General features: G+C 37.0%; 3 protein-coding genes across 5 annotated transcripts; 1 reads left to right on the top strand and 2 right to left on the bottom strand.

The window, feature by feature from the left end:
• Positions 1 to 345: 345 nt before the first annotated feature.
• On the bottom strand, positions 346 to 11023 carry LOC122408184 (uncharacterized). Its single transcript, XM_043414825.1, has 10 exons — positions 10253 to 11023; positions 9242 to 9377; positions 7695 to 8019; positions 7355 to 7586; positions 5693 to 7259; positions 3670 to 3783; positions 2747 to 3233; positions 2173 to 2488; positions 1087 to 1318; positions 346 to 990 (listed from the first exon to the last, which is right to left on the bottom strand). The coding sequence occupies exons 5-10, from the start codon at positions 5940 to 5942 to the stop codon at positions 677 to 679; spliced, it is 1713 nt and encodes a 570-aa protein (XP_043270760.1). The 5' UTR covers positions 5943 to 7259; positions 7355 to 7586; positions 7695 to 8019; positions 9242 to 9377; positions 10253 to 11023; the 3' UTR covers positions 346 to 676.
• Positions 11024 to 11977: 954 nt separating this feature from the next.
• On the top strand, positions 11978 to 15349 carry LOC122408185 (adenosine kinase 2-like). Of its 3 annotated transcripts, none has more exons than XM_043414826.1 (6): positions 11978 to 12277; positions 12419 to 12669; positions 13115 to 13288; positions 13462 to 13732; positions 13925 to 14200; positions 14490 to 15349. In XM_043414826.1, exons 2-6 carry the CDS (start codon positions 12458 to 12460, stop codon positions 14685 to 14687), a joined length of 1131 nt encoding a protein of 376 aa, XP_043270761.1. In that variant the 5' UTR covers positions 11978 to 12277; positions 12419 to 12457; the 3' UTR covers positions 14688 to 15349. The 3 variants fall into 3 exon arrangements, with proteins under 3 accessions (XP_043270761.1, XP_043270763.1, XP_043270762.1); XM_043414828.1 differs by having other exon boundaries at positions 11984 to 12055; XM_043414827.1 differs by having other exon boundaries at positions 12011 to 12073.
• A 1054-nt stretch (positions 15350 to 16403) lies between these two features.
• Positions 16404 to 20123, bottom strand: LOC122408187 (apolipoprotein D-like). Its single transcript, XM_043414829.1, has 4 exons — positions 19865 to 20123; positions 18228 to 18358; positions 17974 to 18153; positions 16404 to 16645 (listed from the first exon to the last, which is right to left on the bottom strand). The coding sequence occupies exons 1-4, from the start codon at positions 20015 to 20017 to the stop codon at positions 16513 to 16515; spliced, it is 597 nt and encodes a 198-aa protein (XP_043270764.1). The 5' UTR covers positions 20018 to 20123; the 3' UTR covers positions 16404 to 16512.

Genomic DNA, 20123 nt, shown 5'->3' with positions numbered 1-20123 from the left:
TTTATTATGTGCGAAAATTGAATAAAACTTTTTCGAGTCCCAAACTGTAGAGCTATCTCACATGACGAAACCCAGAAAATCATGATAATTCAATGCTTCCGGCAGATTCAAGTTTATGATTACGGAAGATTGTTAAATAAATTAAATCTTGACTTCATGAAAGTCAATTAAAAAGAATCGCCTAATTTGAAATAAATTGTTTTTTTTCAGATTCTTATGGGCCTACAAACCTTTCCAGATAAAACGTCCAGCAAGGTTTTTACTGATCTCGATTGAAGGATCCGCTAAAATACCAAACTCTTATCGGTTGACATTCAGGTAGAAAGAAATCGTAAATTTTATTAATTTTTCATTGAAATTGGGAAATTATTATTGAAAATGAAAAATTGTAGTTTCTTTACATTCGTTCAGTATGGATATTAGTAGTTTGAATTTTCTTATTTTCTAATGTTTGATAAACGATGTGTTTTATATACCTCACATTCTGAAAAGACTTCTGGTCTTGATATACTTGATTTACAGCTATAATTTGTTTGTATTAAAATGTATCATATCTGGCCCCATTTTTTGGCAATTTCTGTTCGGAATTACCCCCATTGATGCTTGGTCGTATTCTGTTTCTCAAAAAGAAATCGTCCCAACACGTACTCATATTTGTTCATGGAGTCCTTTTTTTTTACTTGTTCGGCTTTCTCTTTTTCATTTCATCTTTTTTTTCAAGGATGCCGTGTGAAGTGAACTCCTTCCATGTTTCGAAGAACACCGTTATGAGTGTCCGAATGGGGCGCCGACTTCCTGCAAAAGGCCGGAAAAGCCTGTCCGACAGGCAGACAACCATGGCTTTTGGTCCCGACGCTGTTTCCACTCTGAAATACAATCTCTCCTGACCCTTTGTGTTGAGACTCCTTCCCTGATAATTTTCAAAGGTCATATTTCGTTGCATGAAACGATGCATCGACATCTGCATCTCAACCATTGCTGTTTGAAAATCTAAAACAAACAAAAAAACGAATTTCATGAAACCGGAAGTTGCTTTGGAGTCCGAAGCGTTATGAATATAAACGGATTCGTTCTCATCACGGTTACCAATGCGTGCCTGCGGACTCAGTCGTCTTCTCGCTTCTAAGAATTGTTTTCGAGCTTCTACGGATTCGAATTCGTCAGTAGCGGCTACAAGACGATTTATATCCGCAAGAAGTGGATCGAGACGACTCGCTAGTCGAGCAATATCATCAGGAAGAACCTGCTCCCAGTGATCCATATGACGAATGAAACTGTGATACAATCCGGTGAAATGACTGTTTAGTTGAGTTAGTACCTGGAATGAGAAAGAAAATCTTCTGAGGTTACTTATTTCTGATGAATTTTGTTGTTGACGATGAAACATTTTTTTTTCCAGTTTCAAACGCTTGTAACTCGGAAACGGTTTGAGATACAGGGCTACCGTTTTGCACAGATGTTAATCTATACAAGTTTTTCATTCTCTGATAATTTTATGAGAATTTGAAAAAAAAATACGAATCTGACGACGTTTTGAAATTTTCATAAAAATGGTGTCGACGCTCTAACTTTCGAAAATTTAGAGATTTATTAATCATTTTTTTTTCTATAAATAGACTATCATAATAGGAAGGTTGCTATTGAATTTGGGGAATATCGGTTGAGCGGTTTAAATTTTATGACATTTTGAATTTTACGAAAATATATGAGTTTTTTAAAAAATCGTTTAACCGCTTTAATTTTTGGAAATTTTGTAAGATATTATGTATAAGTCTATACTTCCTCTGTACTTTTCAGCAAAGTTGTCGGAATTATTTAATTTCAGTGTAAATAGAAAAACTACGAAAATTGAAAGTTGCAAACTGTTTTTTCCGATGGCTCGTGATTCAGTTTTTTTTATGGATTTAAACAAAGAGATGAATTAAAGTTCGTAAAAGAAGGTAGAGAAAATACATTATTTCCTTGTATACAAAAAAAATGCTGCAAATTGAAATTTGCAAATTGCTTCCTCTATGAGGAAGCCAAAATGATGAATATAGCACCTCATAGAGGAAGCTTTGAGGATCGTGCATCTTGAGCACCGTGCATCTTGACCATCTTGAGGAAACAATTTGCAAATTTTTTGTGAAATACTTCCGATTCAAGTGGTCGTGTCAATGACAACTTATTTACCGTGTAAAAAAATTCTTCCGGCATAATCAACCATAACAACGCCCACTCCAGCAATTCGTCAAGAACTTCCTTCCTATAAAATGGTCTACGATTCGGTTCTCTGCCAGAACTACCCAGCAAATCAGTCAATTTTTCGGTCGTAGTCATTTTGGTGTTCTCAAATGCCCCGGTAATATTTTCCACCGGTTCCCTTTCATCACGTTCTCGCAGTTTTTTTTGCGCATCTTGTCTGTTACCCGCTTCGACCTTCACGTATGAATCATAGTGCACTGCATCGTCTTGCTGAACGTCAATGACTCCCCCGGAATAGCTAGATCTAAAGTAGATAAAAAAAGAAAAATAAAAAAACATTTTAAATAAATTTGGAAAAAACTGCACTTTGGAATTCAACTGCAGTAATTTACGATCTTCGAAAATCGAAATTTTCGAAATTGCTCTTAAAACCAATGAATTTCTTAAGACAGTTCGAATTGTACATTTCCCACCAGCACTTAAAAACGGATTGAAACATTAGTGGAGCAAATTAAATTTAGGAACGATGAAAAATTTCGAAATACATAAAATATATACTAACTCCGAAATGGTGGCACCTAAAACTAGCCTCTTTCGCTGATTCTTTTCCTCATCAACATATCCAGGAACCGGGGGAACAGCAGCATTCGAAGAAGTTGCTTCGGATGCAACTGTTCCGGTTTTCGGATCATCGAAAAAGTATGGGGTTCCATGTTCAATCGTATTTATTTTCGCAGTCAAGGATTTAATTTCAGCTGAACATTTCAGTGCTTCGCCGCTATTGGCAGCCGCGTCCATTTTGTCCAGCTTCATTTCTCTGACAGCCTTCAAATGATTCAACTGTATTTTGGTTGCCATTTGCCCTCCCGAATATCCGGCCAAACCGTCACCGACTGGAATAGCGACCGCGTCGAAAACTGCACCCGCTGAAGGATTTTCAGCAACATTTTTTATCGCTGCGATATATCCCTGTTCTTCACCGGTCACCGCAGTTGCTGTTACATCGTAGCTAATACCAGCTGCTATTCCAGCGGGAATCGCGGCAATCCCTGAAATTCCCATTCATTTTTCCTCGATAAAATTTTTTACATTTCTCACGGTCATGCACAGGGTTGTTTTCTTTCCTTGACCATTTCAATATCTTCGCTGATGCAGCAGATGCAGAAAAAATTTGCATTGATTTTTCTTTTTTTTTTTTTTCGTTTACCACCGCGAACATTGCAATTTGGGTTTTACGTCAACAAATTTCTTTCAAATAACCAATATTTTTGGTAAAAATTCAAAATTTCATTTTTCACTGCGATTTTAATTATTATGAATTTTCCACTAAAGCTCATTCCAAGGTCAACACATTACGTGCTTCCTGATGACGAGCCAAACAATTTTCTTACGCAATTTTGATATTCCTCAAGATAGTGAAGGTCTTTAGGTGGACAGGAAACTCCCTGCGCGCGTATGTAAATTCAGTAACATTATTGCAATGACCTCCCGTTGTTACAGCAGCAACAGCACCCACCCCGATAACGACTGTGGATCGAGATGCTGCATTCAACGCCTGGTTGCCGCCTTCGTGATCTCCCACAGCATGGTGGACGAGTCCTGATAACAAGAGCATTAGACTTCGAATTCGATTTTTTATTAAATTTTTTTTTTAAAGACAATTGTTTTTCCATTGTCCTCGTCCGATTGCAGAGACTTTGCTGCAGTTGCATTCACATCGTCTTATCGTAATAACAAATTAAAAACACCGAAAGAATATACATCCAGAGATATCTTGGACGATTGTAGACGATTCTTCGAACCACTCGAGCCACCCCAATTCTGGATCATTGGTAGTTTTTACCTGTAGTTGGAAAAATGGTTGATCGAGGTAAAGAAAAAAATGGTATCTAATCTGAGTGTAAGCACTGGAACAGGTGAAGGTCACCCTATAGGACCGAAGCTAATAATTTTTGCTTGCCCCTGGTTCTACGCGCAAAATTTTGAAATGCTGGTTTTTGGAGTCAAGGAATAAAAACTCGGAGATTGAAAAAAGTTCTGTAAAAAATTTCGAAGCACAAAAATATTCTCTATTTTTTGCACTCTTTTATAATTAGTTCAAAATCATCTTTTTCAATTTCATCACCTCATCGGGACATACAAGTTGAAAAACTAACTTTGCCGTTATCAACATATTAGTTCAGAGATATCTCATATTGATAAATGATCGTACAAACTACTTATGGCACCCTAATCCTGGATCATCCGGACTTTCTCAGTATTTCTTACTTCAACAAAAAATGCTGAATTGTGGCAAAGAAAAAAATGGTATCTAATCGGAATATGAGCACCGAAACAAAGAAGATCGTTTTATGCAAGTGTAAAAATAGGCAAAATTGCATAAATGTTGTAAGATTAGTGAATTTACGACTCTACGACTGCACACTGATCAAAGCTCGATTTAATTGACCGTAATATTCGTCCATCTTGTGCAAGTTACATATCCTCGTTGCTTTCATCGCTTATCAATGACGTCGAACTTTGCAACGTTGAAGTCCAACGAAATGAATGAAAAAAACCAATTTTTAATTCTCCAATTCTGTTCCTTCCCTAATTTGCAGTTCCTAGTTTTTCAACCTGCACCAGTGACTCGGGAAATAAAAAATTAGTAAACTACAAATGTTGTTTTCTTTCGTTTCGTTGGACTCCAACGTTGCAAACTTCAGCATCATGCTTTTCATCATTTCTCAATCTTCTGTCTGCTATTATCATTATTATGGAAAAATAACAATTTCACATTTCGTTTATATTCATTCTTTTATATTGGCGATTTTTTTATCGATTATATTAATAATTCGAGCCATTGGTGTGCAGCTGGTACATGGTCACAGGATCAAGTCCTAAAGATTTCACTGTTTATTTTACTACAATCTCACAATCATTGTTCTTAAGCATCGCGAACGATACCCAAACGCGAAGGGATTGTGTCTTACAGACCCGTGAAAAATTTCATCAGATTTAACTCGTAGACACCATACTGGTGCAATTTTCACCCACGAAAATTTCAAGTCTTTAAAACTTGAAACTTCCTTTCTTCAATTCGGCCATTTTTCTGCAGTAAAACTTTATTTTTTAATTTTTTAAATAATTTTAATCGATTGCTAAGGAATTGTTACCCCTAAAAAGTCTCGTTATAAGATTAATTTCGTACATCGACGGATGAAATAAAAAGTTTTGAAAAGTCCGAGTGTAAATTTTCACCAATAATGTCGTGAGTGTGTGACCTCAAAAGGACTCTATACTATCTGATGAAATAATCTTGGACATCGACTCTTGAAAAGGCAACAGAACAGTCTCAATTTAGTGCACCACAATTAAGTGCGTATAAAAGCAATTGAAGCTAAAATTTTTAGCTATAAATTATTTTCATAGCCTCCCATATACGATCGACCATTTTTTCACGACGTAAAATTATTTGCCTTCGATTCGGTTTGACATTTTGGCCCAAATGAGTTCCAACGTGACTCACCTTTTGCATGGCCAACAATGGGAATCCCATTAGCCACATTGTTTACGGTACCCAAGCATTTTTTTTGGGTTTCTAATGCACCTTCCGCATCTCCTGCAGCCAATTGGATTACGGAGGTTACTTGTGAAACGACCGGGCATTCCCGACCGAAATTCTCCGCCGTTTTCAAGGCACCGTCAATGTCGCCGGTAGCCGCTTGAACGAGGGACTTGACCTGCGATACACCGGGTATCCAATCTACGCCAGGCATTTTCCAGACTAGAAGCCTTCAATCACAATTAGTTTTATTCACGATTAATGTCTTTGAAGACTTGTGAAAAATGTACAAAGAGTGACTCGAAGAACCGAGTCGTGCTGAAGAACCGTTTACGAGAATGGCGTCTTCTCGATGTCTGTCTTATCAACCATTCGTTCAGCACTTTAATATCTACGCATTTGCACGACCGACTGACTAGGAGCCTGAGCGAGACCCCTCCCCTCTCCAGTATCTTCTCGAGACTCACTAAAAAAAGCGTGGTTCCCCTACCAGTTACCAATCGCCACTACGACGAAGCTACGTATACTCTGTGAGTTTTAGTGCGAATCAGTTTGAAATAAATTCAACCAAATTTCGTTTCTCGACAGGCATATTATTTCGGAGCAATTGGCATGTTCAATTCAGATATTCCAGGAACAGTAGCGTGGCCAAAAATAACTGCATGAGCTCATACCGTAGTAGGAGGGGGATCAAATAAGAGTTCTTTGCAGGAATGTATGAGTACATCGAGTATATCCCTATCACTGAAAACGCTGCTGGCTCGTGCTTTGTTCGGTACGAGAATAACGAAAAATAATTTTTCTTTAAATTTTTTATTTTTTCCAAAATTAGGCATATCTCTAGGAGAATTTACGGTTTCATCTTGGAAGTAATCTTTCGGAGTAAACACTCGATATATCGAGAGACTTGGTAGAGTCTCGGGACAAGTACATTGACAGCCCTGTCGTCTGCTGGCCCGAGCTCGCCGAGACTATATTATTTCTGATTATACATATTTTATAACTGAATATTTTGACGTTTTTATGGGTAAGGCTATCTTCGCAGTCAAGTGCTTTTGTAAAATTGACCAATCTCGAGTATAGATAATCGAGATAAGTATGGATAAGTATAGATAAATTGGATTCCATTGGGACAATGAATCCGTGTTCCAAGTTTCAGTTGCCCAGCTGATCGGGAATCGGGTTGACTTCCGAATGCGAAACTTCATCCAGAGATTTTACTTATTCGGCTTTCTCTTTTTCATTTCATCTTTTTTTTCAAGCATGCCGTGTAAATCGAACTCCGCCCATGTTTCGAAGAACACCGTTATGAGTGTTCGAATGGGGCGCCGACTTTCTGCAAAAGGCTGGAAAAGCCTGTTCGACAGGCGGACAACCATGGCTTTTGGTCCCGACGCTGTTTCCACTCTGAAATACAATTTCTCCTGACCGTTTATATTGAGACTTCTTCCCTGATAATTTGCAAAGGTCATATTTCGTTGCATGAAACGATGCATCGACATCTGCATCTCAACCATTGCTGTTTGAAAATCTAAAACAAACAAAAAACGAATTTTATGAAACCGGAAATTGCTTTGGAGTCCGAAGCGTTATGAATATAAACGGATTCGTTCTCATCACGGTTACCATTGCGTGCCTGCGGACTCAGTCGTCTTCTCGCTTCTAAGAATTGTGTTCGAGCTTTTATGGATTCGAATTCGTCAGTAGCGGCTACAAGACGATTTATATCCGCAAAAAGTGGATCGAGACGACTCGCTAGTCGAGCAATATCATCAGGAAGAACCTGCTCCCAATGATCCATATGACGAATGAAACTGTAATACAATCCGGTGAAATGACTGTTTAGTTGAGTTAGTACCTGGAATGAGAAAGAAAATCTTCCGAAGTTACTTATTTCTGATGAATTTTGATCATTTTTTGTGAATTAGTTCCAATTCAAGTTTCATGTTAATGAAAACTTATTTACCGTGTACGAAAATTCTTCCGGTATAATCAACCATAACCACGCCCACTCCAACAATTCGTCAAGTACTTCCCTCTCATAAAATGATCTACGATTCGGTTCTCTGCCAGAACTTCCCAACAAATCAGTCAATCTTCCGGGCGTAGTAATTTTCACATTATTATATGAACTGGTTATATTTTCCACCGGTTCCATTTCATCGCGTTCTTGCAGTTTTTTTTGGGCATCTTTTCTTATACTCGTTTCACGTACTAATGCACATATGGATCTTACCTCCACATATGAATCATGGTACACCGCATCGTCTTGCTTATTAACATTGAATGACCTGCAATTCCATTAAAATTTTCAATTACCTAGCGAAACAAAAAAATCAAACAGCATTTTACTTTATGAAATTTAATCTAGTCTTGGAACTGGAATTACCAAGAAATATTAGTTTTTCACTTTTTGCAATATTTTTTTTTAAGGTATTACTGGATGGATAGTCCAGCCGATAAATTGTACCTGATCGGAATTTCCGTACTTCGTGATGCAACAAAAATCTTAAAAAATTCAGCAATATTTGGAAAGTTATGAACTACAATTATCGATAACAATATTCAAAAGTTATTAATAAATTGTTTAAATAAATCATTTTTTAACAATTTTACAGTAAACCCTTGTTTTTTTTTACGAATCGAATGTACGCATTTTTCTGAATGCTCATGATTTTTTTCAGAATTTTCGTCGATTTTTGAAATTCCCTTTTTTAAATTTTTTAAGTGGCTCTATTTGTACATTTTTGATCCAGTAACCTTGAGACTTTTCAAAACTGATGGTAAATGTCTTCTAAAACATATCCAAAATTCAAATTAAAAAAAATTTTTTCAACATTTTTTCAAGAAATTTCAAAAATCCACGAAGATTCTGAAAAAATTTATGAGCATTCGGAAAAATACACACATTTTATTCGTAAAAAAAAAACAATAGGTCACCGCAAAATTATTGAATAATTAATTGTTTAAACAATTTGTTATTAACTTTTGGGCAATATTATTATTGATAATTGTTGTTCATAGCTTTCCAAATGTTGTTGAATTTTTTCAGATTTTTATTGCATCACGAAGTACGGAAATTCCAATCAGATATAATTTTTGGTCGAGCTATCCATCCAGTTATACTTTAATCCTAGTTACAAAAGACCAGTTCAAGCTTCGATCGAGGTATTGTATTCGATCATCATTGTGACTAATGCCAACAATTTTACTCTTCTTATCGCACTCATTCTTAACTTTGCCCAGCCGTATCGGAATCGATTCTATGAAAAAGATAACAATACTGCGCATAGATTCAACTGCTCACATCGAGATTATCGCAACCCTATATAACTGTGCACTTTCTGCAATCCTCGTTTGTTAAAAAAAAATGCCAGAGAATAAATTCATGAATTTGTCAGAATAAATTAATATTTTTCTCAATATAACTAAGTAAAAATCCATTGAAAAAATTCTAAAGCAAATGATTCTCGGAATAATAGAAAAGTCGATTTTCATAAAATGTATAAATACCATGAGGTGATATCGGCCAATCTCTCTTTTCGCTCTTTATTTTCATAATAATCACGTTCACGAAGGGGAATTGCACCGCTCGCAGTACGTCCATTGAGAAGACTAGGGGATTGATTGGAGATGATGTCGTTGTCCTCTGAAAGATTGTCAATGTTTTTTCGATATAGTTATATATTTTTTATAATACGTTTACACAAGATATTATATTTTGTCCACTCTATTCATGTAAATACCTTTGCTGTATAGACATAAATGGAAAATTATGTAATTAATATTGCAATGCACGATTCATCTCGACCATACACGATGATAATATTAGAATATTGCAAAAAGATTGGTTATAATAATATGGACAAAAGATCGTAGGACAACGGCGACAAGCAGTTTCTTGCGAGGTTAACGCTTGGATTAGTTCGCGCATCAGTTGCCGAGCGGGAGGCAGTTTTTCTAAGTTTCTGATGGTTCCGCGACCAGCGAAAACTGAGTAAAAATTTAGGCGCTTTTAACGACCGGGTTTTCTACAGTTTCTCTCGACCCACGAGCAAGTGTGATACACAAATGCGTTAAGAAAAAGTAGTTATGAACGACATCAGAGAGGCCCGGTCACACAAGGGATCAACACGTTGAGGAGGCAAACAGGAAATTTTTAAACATTTAAAAAAAAATCGAATGAAAAATATTTTCTGGATATTTTTAATCGTTAAAGTTTACAATACTGATGTCGAAGTGTTACTTTTGGAAAAATAAATAATTCTAAATAACCAAAACAATGGAAAGACTCGAGAAAACATTGCATTAGTTTTAAGGCTCTGCTATCCGACGAAAGAATTTCGGACATCAACATATGTGTAAGCACACAAAGAGCATGCCGCGCCCTACTGTCGAGCGTGCATACAAAAGTGATGCAAAATAAAAGTTTCTGCTGCTTTTTCTTTCAATGCACGATCGATGATCATTATTAATGCAAAAGATGAATTTTAGCGTGTGATATACACAATAAATTTTCAATACCGTTTGTACTTCTCACAATAATGGGCCTCGTAATACGCTGGTGCAGCCCTTCATCCAGATCGTAGGGAGACGACATTTTTTCAAACCGAAATTTTCAATAACAATTCCTTTTTTATGTACCAATAACGTTTTCGAAGATTAGGAAAAATGAAACAAAGACTAGCTCAAAGAACCAAGTTCTTTGGAAAAAAACTGTTTCTCGATATGGCGTCTTTTTGACTGCTCACGGCTTCGACTCTTCGACAACCCAATATTCGCGCATTTACACGCACCCAACTGACGAGGACTATAGGAGTATAGAAGTCTGAAAGACCCCTCTCCTCTCCAGTATCTCCTCGGTTGGCTAAAAATAACGCGTTTCTCCTACCACCACTGCACATAACCTACGCCGCTAAGCACACCGGTCTTCGCTCTTCGCCACTTCGCCGTGCTTTCATCTTTCATTCGCGATTCGTGTGGTGGACTTCCAGTGGATCGGTGTTGAATAAAATGTAAAATTTCGTTTCTTTAGGAGACATCTTACTGTTACTTCTTTGTCGAAGCAACCAGCGCGTTTGATTCAGACATTTCAGAAATAGCACCGTCGCCAGAATATTTACCCACAATAAATATACATTCTACACTGATAACAGTGCTGGCTCGCGCGACTGTGTATGTTTCGTGGTGGAGATCGGTCAAAGTCCGATGTTCTTTCGATAATACTCTCTGGATAACGCCAGTGTCGTCTGCTTTCTTTGATACGACAACAACGAGGTATATAGCGACAACAACGAGGCCATCTTTTGTGTACCGTTGCACAGTGACGTTTGATCGGTTTGATACTGCGCGAAGAATTCATTTTTAACTTTTAAATCACCTTGGATTTTTTAAATAATTTTCTCTGAGTGGAATTGCAAATTTGATTACAGGAATATGGCATCCGAAGTTGGATATGAAAATCCGAGCGATGACAAGGAACCATCTCCTGATTGCTATCAAGACGATGCCCTTGATTATGATTTTTATCGAGCCGAGGATGAACGGCCTCCGTGCAAAACGCGCGAGGAAAATCTTCAATTGCTTCGACGATTGGACAACCAAAAATATTGTCCGCACGGACTCGAAGAAGTGTATCCTGACAGCAAAATAACAACTGTAGAAAAATTGGAACAAGGAATCGAACAATTGAAAGAATTCGAAAAACAGTCGGAGCCTAACCAAAACTGTGAATTAGATAATCATTCCAATGGTATTAAAAAACCACAGGAAGAGAATCCCGATGGAACAAAAAAATAAATATCGTCAAACTATTGATACGTATGAATAGTTTATTGTTTTTTTCATACTTCGCAAAAAATATATACTCTGCCGGTTTGCACTGTCTTTTATTTGCTTTTGTTTTTTTTAATAACAATTTCTGTAGTTGCGATATGTTTCTCGCACACCACGTGGCGAAATCCCGCACTGGTAGCAGCTCCGTCGGTATAATACCATTAGAAGTCACAGAAGCTATTTTCTACAGTGCAATAAGTCAGTCGAGTTTGCCGTGTACATAAGTATCATCTACAATAAAATGTTAAGGTGTATGTTTGAGGATCGAATTGGGCGTATTGTTATTCCAAATGAACAACCATAATCAGCTTCTTCTGTACCTTTATTGTGTTTTTATTAATATGCACGACAATGCCAGCAGTTGATCGTCGCGCATGTCGAAATTCTACTGGTAAAACAGTAGCTATACGTTCTAGCAGAAGACTTTTCAGTACGAAACTACACGTTCGCGCGTGTTGCAGATTCTTTTCCTAATTCCCAAAGAGTCTTTCAGTTCGTTAATAAAAATTTGTACAAGAATTCTACGTGATTTTCTACCACATATTCATTATTAGCAAAAATGCCATCTTTCCTTGTCACTAATATCAAATTAGAAATCATCAAATCTCGACGTTCCTCAAACATCGTGTGCTTTACAGCAATTTCACGAGAAGGATGAGTTTCCCGGGATAATGATTTTGTTTCCTCGCATGACATAATTATACCGTATTCAAGGTGAAATGTGTTGACAACGTAGATTTTCGAGTTGTTACAACTCGATCTGGTGCTGTGTATTGTGCCTTCCCATTCCTGATTTCGTTGAATCACTTTTGATTTAAAAATTCTGAGCAATTAATTATTTCAAATACTTTTCAGAATATTAAATCTCGCGAGATTCAATAAGTTTGCGATCGTATGTTACGAACGATGGTTGAAAAATTACCACTCAGGAAAATCGTTCAAAGTCTGAGCCTGCCTGCAATTGTATGTTTCGGGAATCCTCTTCTGGACATTGTCGTGACCCTTGACGGAGATGACCTCCTTGAGAAATACTCCCTTAAAGTGGATGGGGAAGTAGAACTTTCGGAGGAAAAAATCCAGGATCTTCTAGCTCATCTTCCACCTGAGTTAATATCCAATTCCTTTTTTTTTATATGTCGCTTACTTTTTACATACTTCAAGTTTATTTGCACAAATTATTGCAATGTCAGTATATTTAAAGCTCAGTGAATTTGAGAAACTCTGTTAGATTTCAACAATGTAAATTTTAATGTGACATCTTATTATTTTTTCCTGACGAACGAACTAATTGTATTTATTTAAAGAATTCTTGTTACCGGCACCCAAATTTTCAAATCTTCAGTTTCATTAATTTTAATTTTGCAAATACTCCGGGTGAATGTTAAACCTGAATAGGTTCTTGTGCTACTTTTGAATAAAAATTGTTCAAAAACCACTGGAAAATAATATTTATGTTGCGTTTTAAAAATGATGCAAGCTTTAAATTTCTATCATACATTGTAATATATCACGTTAAATGACATAATATAATCATGGGAAAAATTTGCACAGGCCGAATCGTAGAATTAGTCCTGGAGGATGTGCCCAAAATACATTAAGAATAATTCAATGGCTGTTCGGTGGTCTGAATGCGCCAAAAATTGGTATTTACTGCGGTGGACTTGGCAAAGATACCAGAGGTTCAACTCTCGAGAGAATGGTTGAAGCTGAGAATGTCAATACAAAGTATGTAGAAGTTTGTCATTGCGCAATTTTTTGGAAGGCATATTTATTTTCAGGATACACATTTTGGAAAATTGATTGTTTTCTACAGGATTGATTGAAGTTTGTCTACTTCAATTTTTGTGTGAAAATTATTGTGAATTCCACAAGTTCATTAAATTTTGTGATTTTTACAGGTATGCATCTCATCCGACACTCTCAACCGGAGTTTGTATATCATTGATAAGCGGCTCCTCGCGCAGTCTCATTGCAAATCTTGGAGCAGCGGCTTGTTACACCGTGAAAGATTTGAAGAAGAGTAATTTATCTCTGGAAGGCGTGAAGATAATTTATATTGAAGGATTTTTTGTTGTTCATAGTTTAGACGTTGCCAAAGAGATAGTTGAATTGACTCAAGATAAAAATGTCATTATTGCTTTCAATCTAAGCGGCGAATACATATTTGAGGTAATACTGAAATTAGTATTATTATTATTGACACGTTTTTTTCACGAAGAGGAGAAATATCTATGAAGATACATCTAAATTTGGTGACAAAAAATTTCGAATCTTCGAAGGTTTCAAAAATGTTTCTCTTCTGAAAATTCTGTTAAGACGAGCATTTCAATTAAAATATTGATCTCTTCTTTCTAATTCAAGGAACATCACGATGTGATTTGTGAAATGGTCGGCTTGGCGAAAATTGTATTTGGCAATGCCCGCGAAATGACCGCACTCGCTAAGGCCCTTGACCTTAAATTTCGCAACGTATCCGATATTCCGTTTCTACTGAATAGCTCGAAAAGAGTTACGGTTGGAGTTTCAAGTGCAACGTGTACCAGCAACGATTGGTTGACCGATAACGATATATTTGTCATGACACAAGGAGGATCGGAGCCAGCGATTGTTGTTTGGGGTCAGGGTTACTCCGTACAGGTAATCAACGTCAATTGATTTCCTAATATTATTTTCATTAGGTGCTTTCCGCTGCTTCTAGTTTTCAGTTACTTTTAACGAGGAGATATAAACGAATGAATATCAGCCTTCGATCAGTTTTTTGACACATTGAATAATTTTATGAATATGTTCATGAGCGAAATTTTGAGTGAATGCATTTTGATATTGAGAGAAAATCACGATCGGGGCAATTCTGAAAAATTGGTTTTTCAAAATTTTCCATTTTATTGATTCCTGGTTGTATGAATACATTTCTATTCCTAAAAAGGTTCAACCGGAATCGCCAAAGCTTCCAATAGTCGATACGACCGGAGCAGGTGATTCGCTCGTCGCAGGTTTTTTGGCTGGTGTCCTAGCAAAGTGGGATCCAAAATCGTGTCTCGAATACGGTTGCAAAGTCGCTGCGATGATGATTACGAGATTGGGAGTTACGCTTCCCACTGATATACCTGAAGATTTGTTGTAGTCAATTCTGTTTCCAAAAGTCATTGTGATCTCATTACATCGCACATTAATCGCGTGCGAGTTTAGTCAGTGTGTAAATAGAATGTTGTAATTGTAAAGGAAAGAGGACGAGAGGAAAAATGGAAAATGATTCTCCGCTTTGTGGAATCTTTCCTGAAACCGTCTCAGCACGATAAAAAACAACTTTTTGTTGTGCTCATATGGTTTGCTGCTAAGTACAAATTAAAAAGTCTATTTAATGCTAATTCTTTGTTATGCTCTATTTACCCGATGGAACATCGAATATCCGGAATTTTAATGGAAAACGAATTCTCCAATTCGTTCCAAACTCCGTAAAACTTGTGAAATTTAGTTTTCTCACCGCTGGCGAAATTGGCCATTATTTTGTTACTGATATTTTATCTGATATTAGTGACCTGTGAATAGTATTTTTTCTAAAATTCTTCAAAAAATTCTCCCGACCGAAATCGGAAAACTTTGAAAAATACCTGCATTTCGTAAATTCATAAAAATTTTCCTTGTGTGAAGGCACCGAATTATTTTGGGGGTTTCCCTTATCTCGTACGAAAGTAATTCAACGAAAAAGTGTCGTTACAAGTAAATTATTTATTCGGTAGACTGTTAATAAATATGAGACTAAATAAATTGCAATCCAAGTACAAATTATATTTTTTGACGGAATTCTTTAATCCACGCATACCTGCGATGATTTTTTCAGAGTTTCGATCAATTGAATTTTTGGCTTTGCTAACATTGACTTTCTCCGTTCTATCAACAACTCCGAGTATTCATGAGTGCGTATTTTTCATGGGAGAATAATGAATAAAATATTTTCTTTGATAAAACGAAGCGTATATACGCGAGAAATTTATGAATGGTGAATGAAGCAGTTCTCAATGAGACATTCTTTATTCCGCTCAAATATCCCCAATTCCAATCGATAAGAAATTCCTTAATTTATTCCAAATTTCGTAAAACTTATGAAATTTAATCTCAACTGTGAGATTTAAATACGTAAAAATTTGCACCTCGTCAATGATATGCGTGATCGTTATTGTGGCCACGTCGATATTTCTCGTCGAGTTCCCGTGACTAGAAGTTAGATTGGGGAAAGCCGGTTCCCTCCTCGTTTCAGATTTTATTCTCATCGGTGAGAGCTCGCTCTGTTTCTCCTGGAACTTCAACGAGGTTGGTCAACAGCAAAAAGAACGCTCCGGATTCCCCGAATAAATCATCGACTGGCCAGTTTAATGTCCAAATGAAAAGTCCCAGTCCGAACTTCATTCTCCGAAGACTACTCCAGTCCCAGGACGAGAGCCAACGAGCGACAAAATCCGCGATTACAGAGATAAATCTCGTTATTGCTTGATTTATGTTGTAAAAATGGATCGTAAACTCGAATCCACGTGATTCCGTCAATTCGATCGAAAGAAATAAAAAAAGGATCTGCGTGTATGAATACAGAGTAAAAAATATGTGACCAGAAATTCTATTTGTTATATTGGATTTTCGCTAACTTCATTGGACTGTATGCAAAATAAAAATAACCTGGGAATAGTATTTATTCAAAAATACTTCAGAAAATTTTCCTCCCAGAAACCAGAAAACTTTGAAAAAGCCTGCATCTCGTAAATTCATAAAAAATTTTCTCGTGTGAAGGCACCGAATTATTTTGGGGGTTTCCATTATCTCGTACGAAAGTAATTCAACGAAAAAGTGTTGTTGCAAGTAAATTTTTTATTCGGTAGACTGTTAATAAATATAAGACTAAATAAATTGCAATCCAAGTATACAATTTAAGTTACATTATTTTATAGCTCGACTCATCAGCAGTCCTTCTGGTCTGTTTTCATGAACCGAGACGTATCGAGACCTTGGCTAGCGGCGACAGTTCGAGCTTGTGTGATCACAGAGTCTGGTGGGTTCCTCTCTCTGGTCAGAATCCATGCAAACTGCAAGCTGAAGAATAAAATTCATTGCTTCAATCTCTCGAGTAAAATTGTTCCAATCGATGCATCATCAGTTTATTTTAAATCGATGAGCATCGAAAATAATGATCCTCGTCCAATGAAATATTATAAAATATTTTTGTTCCCAGTTAAATATTCTCTTAAATGAATTAGTTCACCGGAGCATCTCTTTACTTTGCTGTTTGATTTTTCACTGCCACATCCGGAGTATCATGAGCAGAGTTATAGCGATTTCTTCGATTAGTTAAATTTTGAAATCTGTTTACATTTCGTATTCAATATTTCGTAGCACACACTCGTGCCGTGTCCCACATTAACAGAATATCGTAGACTGGCCTACTTGGAGGGAAATTTTTGTTTCTGTCGGGCGAAACATGACGAAATTTTGGTTAGTTAACCCGATGGTAGCAAATCTTTAGAGACACTTCGGAAAAAAGTTGTTCATCGACGGACATAAAAATCTATTTGATCGATTCTTCTGAAATTTGGCAAGGAAGTATCCTTGCATTATTGGCCAGGTATGTACGACTGATTTTTTTCAATTTTCCATAACTATCAATTTTACACTAACAAAGAGGCTCTTTTTACGCGGAAAAAAGTCTTTTTTACTTCTAAGTGTCACGAAAAATTTGATAAATAAAAAAACATGTTCCTATGGATATTTAGTCAATTATGTAAATAAGTAATATGCTAAATTTCAAGAGAATCGGTAAAGTAAATTCAGATTTATACTGTTCACCGGTGGACAACTTTTTTCCAAAGTGTCTCCGGAGATTTACTACCATCGAGTTAATCATTGATGTTCAGGTTTCAAAAATTCCGAAAATATTGTTCGCGTTGCCTGTAGCGTTTAAAAAAATTCTTAAAATTGGTCCTTTTTTCACTGACTCAACGTTACCTCACGGAAATTAGATTTTCAAAAAGTTCTGTACTGATTTGTCAACACTGCTGACACTGGTTTAAAAAGAAATAGGTGATCGAAAAAGTGAACTGTAAGAATTATCGGAATTCAAATAGTTTTGCAAACTCGCCCCCATTATTTTCGGTGCTTAATAAAAGCGTGTTCGTTTCTGGCGAACGCCCACCCATAAATTTGTACTTCCACTTGGCAAAACAGCAGGTTAATCAACTCGAAAAATTCTGTATGATAAAAAGTAGCACGCGAGTGAGTAAGATAAGAACATGTTTTTTCACTGCCTTACAGAGTGAAATATGGGAATGTGGAGCACGTTAAAGATCGAAGCATGAATAGCAATAGCGCTCCATTATTGCGTGACATCGAAGGTACACAATTACGTAATCGCGCTGACAACTTACTTCGCCAGGTGTAAGTTTACGCAGGTATAGATAATGGCGTATTTTTGGTAGTCGGTTCCCAGAACCCAGAAATCAGTTTCGGGGTGAAAAAGCCCAATGTTCAAAAGAGCTTTGAGCTTGCCAGGCTGGGAGGCATCGGGGGTATAAACGATTCCTCCGACCGACGAACTGCCTCTAGTGCTGAAACAAGATTCGGTCATTCTTCATAGAATCACGAGGTCCCCATCGCTCCCACAACCATCAGCGTTTCTTACACTGTTGAGATCTGTCGGTTGACCATGTTCATCGTGCCATTTTGGCCGGCAGTGTAATCAGCTGTGATGCATTTACCAAACGCCTCGAAAATGACGAAGAATTTTTCTGCCTCGTACCACCTTCCTAAAAACTTTGATAAATTTATACTTTTAAAAGCTTTTACACGTCAAGTTTCAGTGCTTCCACACACTGTGATGAGGAAAGCAGCGTTCAGCTTTTCGATTGTCCCTTTCAAACAGCAAACGATTCAACATATTCATCGAATACTGGAATACCATATCCAAATTGAATTTAGATCAGAACTTTACTGTTTCGTGTTCCATCAGCCGGCTCGTCAAAGACATTGGGGACGACTACGATTGTTTTATTCGACGCGTCGCACAAATCGTATCTACACGATGGCTGACGAAACGTAGCAAGTTTACTCAACACAATGCTCTCGGGTAATCGCTCTCGTTAGGGGCACGAAAGTAGTTCGATAGTTTTGCTATCACTTGGGGGAGGACGAATCGAAAAGGTATTGAATGAGTTACCGGATGCGAATGTTTTTTTTCATTCGTAAACAAGGTGAAACGACTGCGAAGCATGATCGGCTATTTAACCCAAGACGGTTGCACCTCATGAGAATCCCGTGGTGGTCACATGGGGTGTGTCACACCCCAAGCACTTTAGAGCGCTGTAGCGTTTCGTAGAATTATTTTGGGGGCTCGACAAAAATTGAGAACATATTTCAAACGTTTCTCTATTATCCTATCCAAGAACGGAGCGAAAATTTCAGTTTGAAGTATGTTTAAAAGCTTCTTGAAAAAAAAATCGCGAGAAAGCCCTTTTTTACAAAAAATGCTGTATTTTTTTTGTTTTTTTTTTGCTTTTTGACATATCAACAAAATTCAAGCAGGGTCTGATTTGTGAAAGCATTCTCATTCTGGTGAGTATAATAGTTTTTGTGGGTTTTTTAAAAAATATATTTATTCCGGACTTATATGAAGATGCGGCTTTCAGCGGCAAAATGATGTACAAGATGTCAATGATTTTTCATGTAAGATGATAATTTCTTTATTCGAAAATAAATGAGTAATGTAAAAATAATAATAATACAGCGAAATAATGTTATAAAAATAAATTCACCGAACGCAAAGTGCACATTCGGTGCACAGATGGCCTGGGGTGTGTCACACCCCATTTGACCGTCTTGGGTTAATCAAGATGTCTATCGATTAATCGCAAAAACGATGTTTCGATGATTCAGTTTTGAAAACTTTGCGCCCTGGGGTCTAGTACCGAGAAGCTCGTACAGCTTTTATTCTTGAAATTTTGATGTATTTAGACTCGCCGAGTACGAATACGATCATTCAAAATCGCAGCGAATTACTTTTTAAGATGAAAATTCAAAAAAAAATTCAAAAAAGTTATATCTCGACGGTTATTTAAAGAAATATTGATTTTAGAGAAAAACGCTTCGTACAAAAGTTATAGATTGTAGAAAAATACACATTTTATGTCCCATACATTTTTTGTCTAAAACCATTATTTTTCGAGAAAAACTCCACTTTAAAATGAACTCTTCGAGCAAGACTTTTCGGGGAGAGAGGAAAACGTCGAGAATTAGTTACTGCTTTAGTGCAATTCGACCTACCTTGGTAACGTTGAAATGTGAATCGGTAGTGATATCCGGGCATTTATTCACACCGGGGACCTGGGCAAGGGCGCCACCCAGAACCGATAGAGCGATGAGCGGAAGAAGCATCGTCGGAAGAAATTCAACTTTGCAGTGACAACGATTTTTCATGGTTTGCTTCACCAACAGCGTTGTTCGTTGCGTCCGAATGTGGATGATCGAAGATCGAGGGTGCACTGAAAACTGCGCAGAGGCGTCGTCGTGTCAAGCGTTTTTA

This window comes from Venturia canescens, chromosome 3 (genome assembly GCF_019457755.1).
Source record: "Venturia canescens isolate UGA chromosome 3, ASM1945775v1, whole genome shotgun sequence".
Taxonomy (NCBI): Eukaryota; Metazoa; Arthropoda; class Insecta; order Hymenoptera; family Ichneumonidae; genus Venturia; species Venturia canescens.
The sequence above is the reverse complement of the archived record's forward strand: the minus strand, read 5'-3'. Positions and strand labels throughout refer to the sequence as shown.